The 13,153-nt window shown below is 36.4% G+C and overlaps 2 protein-coding genes across 2 annotated transcripts; both read right to left on the reverse strand.

Moving 5' to 3' along the window:
• Positions 1–6,836: 6,836 nt before the first annotated feature.
• LOC120633569 (myosin-2-like) lies at positions 6,837–7,700 on the reverse strand (the record flags this gene model as incomplete). Its single annotated transcript, XM_039903777.1, has 1 exon — positions 6,837–7,700. A coding segment is annotated over exon 1 (864 nt), but the record flags the coding sequence as incomplete, so codon positions are not given.
• A 4,589-nt stretch (positions 7,701–12,289) lies between these two features.
• On the reverse strand, positions 12,290–13,153 carry LOC120633570 (myosin-2-like; the record flags this gene model as incomplete). The annotated part of the gene is made up of 1 exon (XM_039903779.1): positions 12,290–13,153. A coding segment is annotated over exon 1 (864 nt), but the record flags the coding sequence as incomplete, so codon positions are not given.

Raw genomic sequence — 13,153 nt, forward strand, 5'->3', positions numbered from 1 at the left:
ACCTAAATCTAGTTTTAATTCCGTTACACTTTAGATTCAAGATTTAATCTGAATATTAATTGCATTAATACACTTTAAATATTTTAACGAGGTAAAATTTAAGGGCATTGAGAGTCTGGTGCCAGTGGTTGATTAGATGCACACACTATACTTTTTATAATTATCCTATACAAGTACCAGTACAATTACTGGTAATGACATAGAGTTGAGTTTGAGAATTATATATATTTCAAAAGTATCGAATAATCAATACACGAACTGCCCACACACTTGTAAATATAGACGCGCAAGGTCGTTACACGAACCGCTTACTATTATAGTAAAGTACTATGCAAACACATATTACATATACGCAATAAGGGAACTTTAAATTAGAGATTTAACCCTACCACACCCGTCTGTCTCATTCTGAAAACTATTCAAAATAATTGCTATTTTTCATTCTCATTCAAATATAAATAATAGTAAATAATATATAATTTTCGACTGAACTGAACCCAAGTAAGTGCCCGGCCTGTGGCCGGGCACCCCTCGTATTCATGTTCTAACCTAACCTAACCTAAATCTAGTTTTGACACCTTTAGACTTTAGATTCAAGATTTAATGTGAATATATGCATTAATAAAAACTCATTACTATTTTAATACTAGTTATGCTGCAGTTGATGCACTGATGAAAGCCAGATAGCTAGATCAGTGTTTAGTTAGTCGTAGTTGCCGGTGGGCTGAGGTCTAAAGGAATCCAAACTAGTTTTAAAAGGTTTGGATAGGTTAGGTTAGCTTAGAACATGAATAAGACGGGTGCCCGGCCGCAGGCCGGTCACTTAGGTTCAGTTCCGTTTAAAAAAAAAAAAAAACAAAAAACAAAACGTACCAATACAAAGTACTCTTATTCATATTAGAAGATATTGTAAAATAACAATTAATTTATTTATTTTTTTTTTTTTTTTTCACTTACACATTAGGCCCGTCGCGCCGCGCCACTACTATATGGGGCGAAGGTGCGAAGTCGACGGCGACGACAAAGTACCGAGTCTAAGGAGACTGATGGCGGCGCCACACAGTGGCGTTATGTCTCTATAAAAGTGGTGGTCTTTTATTATGTTATTTATTAATGGTATTATTTTAATATCATATCAATATTGTACCCCGCACAGGGGGGAGGTACGGGTAGGTAGTGACGAAAAATAACGATACGGGACTCTTACGAGGTCTCGCAATCGGAATGAGTACACTTTAAATATTTTAACGAGGTAAAATTTAAGGGCATTGAGGGTCTGGTGCCAGTGGTGGTTGATTAGATCCACACACTATACTTTTTATAATTATGTGGCGTTATGTCTCTATAAAAGTGGTGGTCTTTTATTATGTTATTTATTAATGGTATTTTTTTAATATCATATCAATATTGTACCCCGCACGGGGGGAGGTAGGGGGGTAGGTAGTGACGAAAAATAACGATACGGGACTCTTACGAGGTCTCGTAATCGGAATGAGTTTCTGCGACTAGCATTGTTTGTCGCGGGTAACGGGGAATCAGGGTTCGATTCCGGTGAGGGAGCCTGAGAAACTGCTACCACATCTAAGGAAGGCAGCAGGCGCGCAAATTACCCACTCCCTGCACGGGGGGGGAGGTACGGGTAGGTAGTGACGAAAAATAACGATACGGGACTCTTACGAGGTCTCGTCATCGAATAATCAATACACGAACTGCCCACACACTTGTAAATATAGACGCGCAAGATCGTTACAAAAACCGCTTACCATTATAGTAAACTACTATGCAAACACACATAACATATACGCAATAAGGGAACTTTAAATTGGAGATTTTACCCTACCACACCCGTCTGTCTCATTCTGAAAACTATTCAAAATAATTGCTATTTTTCATTCTCATTCAAATATAAATAATAGTAAATAATATATAATTTTTGACTGAACTGAACCCAAGTGCCCGGCCTGTGGCCGGGCACCCCTCGTATTCATGTTCTAACCTAACCTAAACTAAATCTAGTTTTGACACCTTTAGACTTTAGATTCAAGATTTAATGTGAATATATGCATTAATAAAAACTCATTACTATTTTAATACTAGTTATGCTGCTGTTGATGCACTGATGAAAGCCAGATAGCTAGATCAGTGTTTAGTTAGTCGTAGTTGCCGGTGGGCTGAGGTCTAAAGGAATCCAAACTAGTTTTAAAAGGTTTGGATAGGTTAGGTTAGGTTAGAACATGAATAAGACGGTTGCCCGGCCGCAGGCCGGTCACTTAGGTTCAGTTCCGTTTAAAAAAAAAAAAAACTAAAATCAAAACGTACCAATACAAAGTACTCTTATTCATATTAGAAGATATTGTAAAATAACAATTAATTTAATTTTTTTTTTTTTTTTTTTTTCACTTACACATTAGGCCCGTCGCGCCGCGCCACTACTATATGGGGCGAAGGTGCGAAGTCGACGGCGACGACAAAGTACCGAGTCTAAGGAGACTGATGGCGGCGCCACACAGTGGCGTTATGTCTCTATAAAAGTGGTGGTCTTTTATTATGTTATTTATTAATGGTATTATTTTAATATCATATCAATATTGTACCCCGCACAGGGGGGAGGTACGGGTAGGTAGTGACGAAAAATAACGATACGGGACTCTTACGAGGTCTCGCAATCGGAATGAGTACACTTTAAATATTTTAACGAGGTAAAATTTAAGGGCATTGAGGGTCTGGTGCCAGTGGTGGTTGATTAGATCCACACACTATACTTTTTATAATTATGTGGCGTTATGTCTCTATAAAAGTGGTGGTCTTTTATTATGTTATTTATTAATGGTATTTTTTTAATATCATATCAATATTGTACCCCGCACGGGGGGAGGTAGGGGGTAGGTAGTGACGAAAAATAACGATACGGGACTCTTACGAGGTCTGGTAATCGGAATGAGTTTTTGCGACTACCATTGTTTGTCACGGGTAACGGGGAATCAGGGTTCGATTCCGGTGAGGGAGCCTTAGAAACTGCTACCACATCCAAGGAAGGCAGCAGGCGCGCAAATTACCCACTCCCTGCACGGGGGGGAGGTACGGGCAGGTAGTGACGAAAAATAACGATACGGGACTCTTACGAGGTCTCGTCATCGAATAATCAATACACGAACTGCCCACACACTTGTAAATATAGACGCGCAAGATCGTTACACGAACCGCTTACCATTACAGTAAACTACTATGCAAACACACATACCATATACGCAATAAGGGAACTTTAAATTGGAGATTTTACCCTACCACACCCGTCTGTCTCATTCTGAAAACTATTCAAAATAATTGCTATTTTTCATTCTCATTCAAATATAAATAATAGTAAATAATATATTATAATTTTTGACTGAACTGAACCCAAGTGCCCGGCCTGTGGCCGGGCACCCCTCGTATTCATGTTCTAACCTAACCTAAACTAAATCTAGTTTTGACACCTTTAGACTTTAGATTCAAGATTTAATGTGAATATATGCATTAATAAAAACTCATTACTATTTTAATACTAGTTATGCTGCTGTTGATGCACTGATGAAAGCCAGATAGCTAGATCAGTGTTTAGTTAGTCGTAGTTGCCGGTGGGCTGAGGTCTAAAGGAATCCAAACTAGTTTTAAAAGGTTTGGATAGGTTAGGTTAGGTTAGAACATGAATAAGACGGGTGCCCGGCCGCAGGCCGGTCACTTAGGTTCAGTTCCGTTTAAAAAAAAAAAAAACAAAAAACAAAACGTACCAATACAAAGTACTCTTATTCATATTAGAAGATATTGTAAAATAACAATTAATTTAATTTTTTTTTTTTTTTTTTCACTTACACATTAGGCCCGTCGCGCCGCGCCACTACTATATGGGGCGAAGGTGCGAAGTCGACGGCGACGACAAAGTACCGAGTCTAAAGAGACTGATGGCGGCGCCACACAGTGGCGTTATGTCTCTATAAAAGTGGTGGTCTTTTATTATGTTATTTATTTATGGTATTATTTTAATATCATATCAATATTGTACCCCGCACAGGGGGGAGGTACGGGTAGGTGGTGACGAAAAATAACGATACGGGACTCTTACGAGGTCTCGTAATCGGAATGAGTTTCTGCGACTACCATTGTTTGTCGCGGGTAACGGGGAATCAGGGTTCGATTCCGGTGAGGGAGCCTGAGAAACTGCTACCACATCCAAGGAAGGCAGCAGGCGCGCAAATTACCCACTCCCTGCACGGGGGGGAGGTACGGGTAGGTAGTGACGAAAAATAACGATACGGGACTCTTACGAGGTCTCGTCATCGAATAATCAATACACGATCTGCCCACACACTTGTAAATATAGACGCGCAAGATCGTTACACGAACCGCTTACCATTATAGTAAACTACTATGCAAACACACATAACATATACGCAATAAGGGAGCTTTAAATTGGAGATTTTACCCTACCACACCCGTCTGTCTCATTTTGAAAACTATTCAAAATAATTGCTATTTTTCATTCTCATTCAAATATAAATAATAGTAAATAATATATAATTTTTGACTGAACTGAACCCAAGTGCCCGGCCTGTGGCCGGGCACCCCTCGTATTCATGTTCTAACCTAAATCTAGTTTTGACACCTTTAGACTTTAGATTCAAGATTTAATGTGAATATATGCATTAATAAAAACTCATTACTATTTTAATACTAGTTATGCTGCTGTTGATGCACTGATGAAAGCCAGATAGCTAGATCAGTGTTTAGTTAGTCGTAGTTGCCGGTGGGCTGAGGTCTAAAGGAATCCAAACTAGTTTTAAAAGGTTTGGATAGGTTAGGTTAGGTTAGAGCATGAACCTAAGGAAAGGAAAAGGTTCGGAAGGCAGATTCTACCGAGAAAAAGCCGGCAAGAAACTCAGCAGTTGCTCTTTTCCAACATCAAAAATTTACATTTTATATTTTAACATTCATTTTTCTATCTTGTGAGAGATGAAAGCGGAGCCGGATGCTTCCAAGCAACCTTGTCATTAAGAAACTCATCAATTGTATAATAACCTCGCTGTAATAAATGTGTTTTAACACATTATTTAAACTTATGGATTGGTAGGTCCAAAATTACCTTAGGAATCATATTATAAAAGCGTATACTCAATCCCACAAATGACTTCTGCACCTTTCGCAGACGATATGCAGATGTCACTAATTTATCATTAGTAATCTATATGTTTGAAATTGAATATTTTGTTAAATTCATTTTCTATAATATTAAAGAGCGTACCATAAATGCTGTCAGGATGACCGTTCTTAAAGACAAGGGCAGGAATTTTGGATGATATTTCACCTTTGAATCGCGTCAATTTGCTCTTAGTTATCGGCCTACACTTGACGATATGTTTATCTTTGTTTATATTATTCAAAACAGTAATTTGTTGGCCACAATGATCTGATCTTAAGTTGGTTATTATCGATTTACCTAAGATATCACAGTTGAGAAAAATATTATCTAAACACGATGCTGAGGTTGCTGTGATTCTAGTAGGTTCACTAAAAGCATAATTTAAATTAAAACATTTAAATAAGTTTAGCAACCTAATCGTAGTTGCATTACTAAGTAAAATATCAACATTAAAATCCCCGCATACTATTGCTTTTTTTGTGGATACAGACAATCGCTTAAGCACATCTTCCATTACATCCTCAAAAAGGCTAAAATCACCTGAGGGGGGACGATATATACACACTATTATAAATCGCTCCAGCTCCACACAAGATAGTTCTACAGTGCGTTCAACAGAAAGACTAACTATGTCTTTTCGCTCCTTACAAGTTATATTATTGTGTACAAAAATTAAAGACCCACCATGAATTGCAGTCCTTCTGAAGAACACACTTGACATTTTGAAATTCCTTAAGATAACTGCTGGATGTGCACCAGTGAGCCAATGCTCAGTAATACACAGAATGTGTATATTGAGTTTTTCCACAAACAGTTCTATTTCAATTTCTTTGCTGGTTAAGCTCTGTATATTTTGATGTACAATGTTCATATTGGAGAGCTTCTCCGTTGTCTGGCTATCTAGTTTAAATAATTATAAGAAATTTTCTTAGTACTTGAACAAGTACTTGGGTCATTATCAGAAATATTGGTACCTAAAGTACAATTTGTAAAGTTGTCAATAGACTTAGTTACAACACTTGTAACTGTATCATTTAAATTGTAAGCTAATAATGAGGCTATATGTTGCTTACATTTTTTTGACAGATAAAAAGTATGCCTAGTCAATAACAGTGGTGAAATAAATTTATTCACATCAAAATAAAAAACGGCCTCACTATGACGGCATGTCAAGTTATAAATTAATAAATTTAAATTATAAATTTGCTTATTTCGCTTAGAACTAAGTGTGCCACAGTACGGAAAGGCACACATAACAAATCTACATTTAGATTTTTCATGCAAAGCCAGCAATTTTTCTACACATCTTATAATTTGTGTCTTTTTTACATTTAAGCTGTCTCCTAACAAAAATATAACATTTTTATTTACATCTAAACTGTCTATGTTCAAACTATCAATAAGATAGTCTAAATTAGCCCCCCGGTGAACATCTATTAGTCACTGAGTGATCTAGGTAACAGTTCATAATAGGACCATAACCTTTACCTAGCTTGTCTGAAATTACTAAAGTGTGTTTTTTATGCTTACTTGATAAATTATAATCTAAGGATGTAGTGACAGGAATAATACTTTCACACTGCTCTTGGCAGGTCTCTAGCTTATTAGAGGACAAAATACTACTACTTAAGTCTAGGTTAGCCGTAGGTATATCTTGAGAACATTGACATTTATTTGCCAATGACTCAAAACGAGCCCTATTGTAGGTACCTAGAGCTAACAACTCATCAGCTGCCAGAATTTGTTCATCAATCTGCTTTTTTGACAGCTCATATTTAATAGTCATAGTTTTAAGTGAGTCTTCCAGCTGTTGAATAACATCATTTAAGGTTTGGATTTCACTCTCATATTTTTCCCTGCTACTTTGAAAAGAAAGAGAAAAGGTATTTAACTTATTTAACAAAACTGAACGTTCTTTTCTTAGTATCAGGTTTTCACTGCTTTTCTTCTGGTTTTTTACTAATTTTTGAGTTTTCTTTATTATTTTACTAATTCTAATGTATTTTTTTATTTTATTGTGGCTATTTAAAAAGGGGAGATCTATTTGAGGCTTGGTTTTTTTAACACAAGGGCTATCACAAGTCAGATCGATGCACACTGGCATTGTTGAGGATGAAGTAAGTAGTTCATCATACAAGTTATTTGTTGATTGCATTTCTACATTTTGTAATTGTGACTGAAGGTCATCAATAGTTTTATGTGCGCTACATAATTCACCCTCCAACATAGTAATTCTTCCTAAAGCTTCATCATAAGTAGATATGCATTGGTTAAAAGAACGCACTGCCTCCTGGAGTTGGTTGCGCTCCTCTAAGACCAGAGTGTGAGCGCTATGTAGGTCAGCTAGTTCACCCTTTAGCTGGGAGTTCTTGGCAATAATTGATCTCATTTCCACTTCACTGTCATCTTGTTCCCTCATTAAATCAGCATTTAGTTGTTTCAGTGACTTTAGTTCACTGAGGGCATTTTTAAGTTTTAATTGCTCTTGCAATGCAGCCGCTCTTCTGGTTAGCATTGTTGGCATCATTTTATAGCACTTCGCCCTGAAACACAGCAAACAGTATATGTGAGTGAAGGAAATTAGATAACCTACAGAAGAAAGAGAAAAGGATCAAAAATATATGTATATATATTATGAAAAAGTTATAGGAAATAGAGATAAATACTAAGGAATATTACAGATAGTATACTAGGAAATACAATAACATACTAATTAGGGATATCTTTAAGTGATAGAAATAGCAATTTTAGCAAAGAAAACTTTGAATCACAACTTGTAAAATAAGGTTTATTTGGTTGTGTATTTTTGTCTGAGACAGTTTAATTAATTCTTCAACTATACTTCCACAAATCCGTCAAGTAAAGCGAGAATGAGTCTGTCTAAGTGTGTGGAGGGACGTCTCTCGTGAGTGTTACGAGAATAACAAAATAAAACAAAAATTTGAAGTAGGGAATTGGTTATCAACTAGGATATTGTTATGGCAGTGTTATTAACATAAGAAAAATGAAAGCAATACTCCCCAGGTACATCCCATGGACGTAAAATGTACGTCGTTTGCTTATAACAGTCGTTGGATTTTGAAATCCCGTTGTACGAAACCTCCTGTCAGACGGATTTTCGATTTACGTGGTTTATATGGTCACTGTGTAATACACGAACTGCCCACACACTTGTAAATATAGACGCGCAAGATCGTTACACGAACCGCTTACCATTATAGTAAACTACTATGCAAACACACATAACATATACGCAATAAGGGAACTTTCAATTAGAGATTTTACCCTACCACACCCGTCTGTCTCATTTTGAAAACTATTCAAAATAATTTCCTATTTTTCATTCTCATTCAAATATAAATAATAGTAAATAATATATAATTTTTGACTGAACTGAACCCAAGTGCCCGGCCTGTGGCCGGGCACCCCTCGTATTCATGTTCTAACCTAACCTAACCTAAATCTAGTTTTGACACCTTTAGACTTTAGATTCAAGATTTAATGTGAATATATGCATTAATAAAAACTCATTACTATTTTAATACTAGTTATGCTGCTGTTGATGCACTGATGAAAGCCAGATAGCTAGATCAGTGTTTAGTTAGTCGTAGTTGCCGGTGGGCTGAGGTCTAAAGGAATCCAAACTAGTTTTAAAAGGTTTGGATAGGTTAGGTTAGGTTAGAACATGAATAAGACGGGTGACCGGCCGCAGGCCGGTCACTTAGGTTCAGTTCCGTTTAAAAAAAAAAAAACAAAAAACAAAACGTACCAATACAAAGTACTCTTATTCATATTAGAAGATATTGTAAAATAACAATTAATTTAATTTTTTTTTTTTTTTTTTTCACTTACACATTAGGCCCGTCGCGCCGCGCCACTACTATATGGGGCGAAGGTGCGAAGTCGACGGCGACGACAAAGTACCGAGTCTAAGGAGACTGATGGCGGCGCCACGCAGTGGCGTTATGTCTCTATAAAAGTGGTGGTCTTTTATTATGTTATTTATTAATGGTATTATTTTAATATCATATCAATATTGTACCCCGCACAGGGGGGAGGTACGGGTAGGTAGTGACGAAAAATAACGATACGGGACTCTTACGAGGTCTCGCAATCGGAATGAGTACACTTTAAATATTTTAACGAGGTAAAATTTAAGGGCATTGAGGGTCTGGTGCCAGTGGTGGTTGATTAGATCCACACACTATACTTTTTATAATTATGTGGCGTTATGTCTCTATAAAAGTGGTGGTCTTTTATTATGTTATTTATTAATGGTATTTTTTTAATATCATATCAATATTGTACCCCGCACGGGGGGAGGTAGGGGGGTAGGTAGTGACGAAAAATAACGATACGGGACTCTTACGAGGTCGCGTAATCGGAATGAGTTTCTGCGACTACCATTGTTTGTCGCGGGTAACGGGGAATCAGGGTTCGATTCCGGTGAGGGAGCCTGAGAAACTGCTACCACATCCAAGGAAGGCAGCAGGCGCGCAAATTACCCACACCCTGCACGGGGGGGAGGTACGGGTAGGTAGTGACGAAAAATAACGATACGGGACTCTTACGAGGTCTCGTCATCGAATAATCAATACACGAACTGCCCACACACTTGTAAATATAGACGCGCAAGATCGTTACACGAACCGCTTACCATTATAGTAAACTACTATGCAAACACACATAACATATACGCAATAAGGGAGCTTTAAATTGGAGATTTTACCCTACCACACCCGTCTGTCTCATTTTGAAAACTATTCAAAATAATTGCTATTTTTCATTCTCATTCAAATATAAATAATAGTAAATAATATATAATTTTTGACTGAACTGAACCCAAGTGCCCGGCCTGTGGCCGGGCACCCCTCGTATTCATGTTCTAACCTAACCTAACCTAAATCTAGTTTTGACACCTTTAGACTTTAGATTCAAGATTTAATGTGAATATATGCATTAATAAAAACTCATTACTATTTTAATACTAGTTATGCTGCTGTTGATGCACTGATGAAAGCCAGATAGCTAGATCAGTGTTTAGTTAGTCGTAGTTGCCGGTGGGCTGAGGTCTAAAGGAATCCAAACTAGTTTTAAAAGGTTTGGATAGGTTAGTTTAGGTTAGAGCATGAACCTAAGGAAAGGAAAAGGTTCGGAAGGCAGATTCTACCGAGAAAAAGCCGGCAAGAAACTCAGCAGTTGCTCTTTTCCAACATCAAAAATTTACATTTTATATTTTAACATTCATTTTTCTATCTTGTGAGAGATGAAAGCGGAGCCGGATGCTTCCAAGCAACCTTGTCATTAAGAAACTCATCAATTGTATAATAACCTCGCTGTAATAAATGTGTTTTAACACATTATTTAAACTTATGGATTGGTAGGTCCAAAATTACCTTAGGAATCATATTATAAAAGCGTATACTCAATCCCACAAATGACTTCTGCACCTTTCGCAGACGATATGCAGATGTCACTAATTTATCATTAGTAATCTATATGTTTGAAATTGAATATTTTGTTAAATTCATTTTCTATAATATTAAAGAGCGTACCATAAATGCTGTCAGGATGACCGTTCTTAAAGACAAGGGCAGGAATTTTGGATGATATTTCACCTTTGAATCGCGTCAATTTGCTCTTAGTTATCGGCCTACACTTGACGATATGTTTATCTTTGTTTATATTATTCAAAACAGTAATTTGTTGGCCACAATGATCTGATCTTAAGTTGGTTATTATCGATTTACCTAAGATATCACAGTTGAGAAAAATATTATCTAAACACGATGCTGAGGTTGCTGTGATTCTAGTAGGTTCACTAAAAGCATAATTTAAATTAAAACATTTAAATAAGTTTAGCAACCTAGTCGTAGTTGCATTACTAAGTAAAATATCAACATTAAAATCCCCGCATACTATTGCTTTTTTTGTGGATACAGACAATCGCTTAAGCACATCTTCCATTACATCCTCAAAAAGGCTAAAATCACCTGAGGGGGGACGATATATACACACTATTATAAATCGCTCCAGCTCCACACAAGATAGTTCTACAGTGCGTTCAACAGAAAGACTAACTATGTCTTTTCGCTCCTTACAAGTTATATTATTGTGTACAAAAATTAAAGACCCACCATGAATTGCAGTCCTTCTGAAGAACACACTTGACATTTTGAAATTCCTTAAGATAACTGCTGGATGTGCACCAGTGAGCCAATGCTCAGTAATACACAGAATGTGTATATTGAGTTTTTCCACAAACAGTTCTATTTCAATTTCTTTGCTGGTTAAGCTCTGTATATTTTGATGTACAATGTTCATATTGGAGAGCTTCTCCGTTGTCTGGCTATCTAGTTTAAATAATTATAAGAAATTTTCTTAGTACTTGAACAAGTACTTGGGTCATTATCAGAAATATTGGTACCTAAAGTACAATTTGTAAAGTTGTCAATAGACTTAGTTACAACACTTGTAACTGTATCATTTAAATTGTAAGCTAATAATGAGGCTATATGTTGCTTACATTTTTTTGACAGATAAAAAGTATGCCTAGTCAATAACAGTGGTGAAATAAATTTATTCACATCAAAATAAAAAACGGCCTCACTATGACGGCATGTCAAGTTATAAATTAATAAATTTAAATTATAAATTTGCTTATTTCGCTTAGAACTAAGTGTGCCACAGTACGGAAAGGCACACATAACAAATCTACATTTAGATTTTTCATGCAAAGCCAGCAATTTTTCTACACATCTTATAATTTGTGTCTTTTTTACATTTAAGCTGTCTCCTAACAAAAATATAACATTTTTATTTACATCTAAACTGTCTATGTTCAAACTATCAATAAGATAGTCTAAATTAGCCCCCCGGTGAACATCTATTAGTCACTGAGTGATCTAGGTAACAGTTCATAATAGGACCAAAACCTTTACCTAGCTTGTCTGAAATTACTAAAGTGTGTTTTTTATGCTTACTTGATAAATTATAATCTAAGGATGTAGTGACAGGAATAATACTTTCACACTGCTCTTGGCAGGTCTCTAGCTTATTAGAGGACAAAATACTACTACTTAAGTCTAGGTTAGCCGTAGGTATATCTTGAGAACATTGACATTTATTTGCCAATGACTCAAAACGAGCCCTATTGTAGGTACCTAGAGCTAACAACTCATCAGCTGCCAGAATTTGTTCATCAATCTGCTTTTTTGACAGCTCATATTTAATAGTCATAGTTTTAAGTGAGTCTTCCAGCTGTTGAATAACATCATTTAAGGTTTGGATTTCACTCTCATATTTTTCCCTGCTACTTTGAAAAGAAAGAGAAAAGGTATTTAACTTATTTAACAAAACTGAACGTTCTTTTCTTAGTATCAGGTTTTCACTGCTTTTCTTCTGGTTTTTTACTAATTTTTGAGTTTTCTTTATTATTTTACTAATTCTAATGTATTTTTTTATTTTATTGTGGCTATTTAAAAAGGGGAGATCTATTTGAGGCTTGGTTTTTTTAACACAAGGGCTATCACAAGTCAGATCGATGCACACTGGCATTGTTGAGGATGAAGTAAGTAGTTCATCATACAAGTTATTTGTTGATTGCATTTCTACATTTTGTAATTGTGACTGAAGGTCATCAATAGTTTTATGTGCGCTACATAATTCACCCTCCAACATAGTAATTCTTCCTAAAGCTTCATCATAAGTAGATATGCATTGGTTAAAAGAACGCACTGCCTCCTGGAGTTGGTTGCGCTCCTCTAAGACCAGAGTGTGAGCGCTATGTAGGTCAGCTAGTTCACCCTTTAGCTGGGAGTTCTTGGCAATAATTGATCTCATTTCCACTTCACTGTCATCTTGTTCCCTCATTAAATCAGCATTTAGTTGTTTCAGTGACTTTAGTTCACTGAGGGCATTTTTAAGTTTTAATTGCTCTTGCAATGCAGCCGCTCTTCTGGTTAGCATTGTTGGCATCAT

Source organism: Pararge aegeria, chromosome 22 (genome assembly GCF_905163445.1).
Source record: "Pararge aegeria chromosome 22, ilParAegt1.1, whole genome shotgun sequence".
Taxonomy (NCBI): domain Eukaryota; kingdom Metazoa; phylum Arthropoda; class Insecta; order Lepidoptera; family Nymphalidae; genus Pararge; species Pararge aegeria.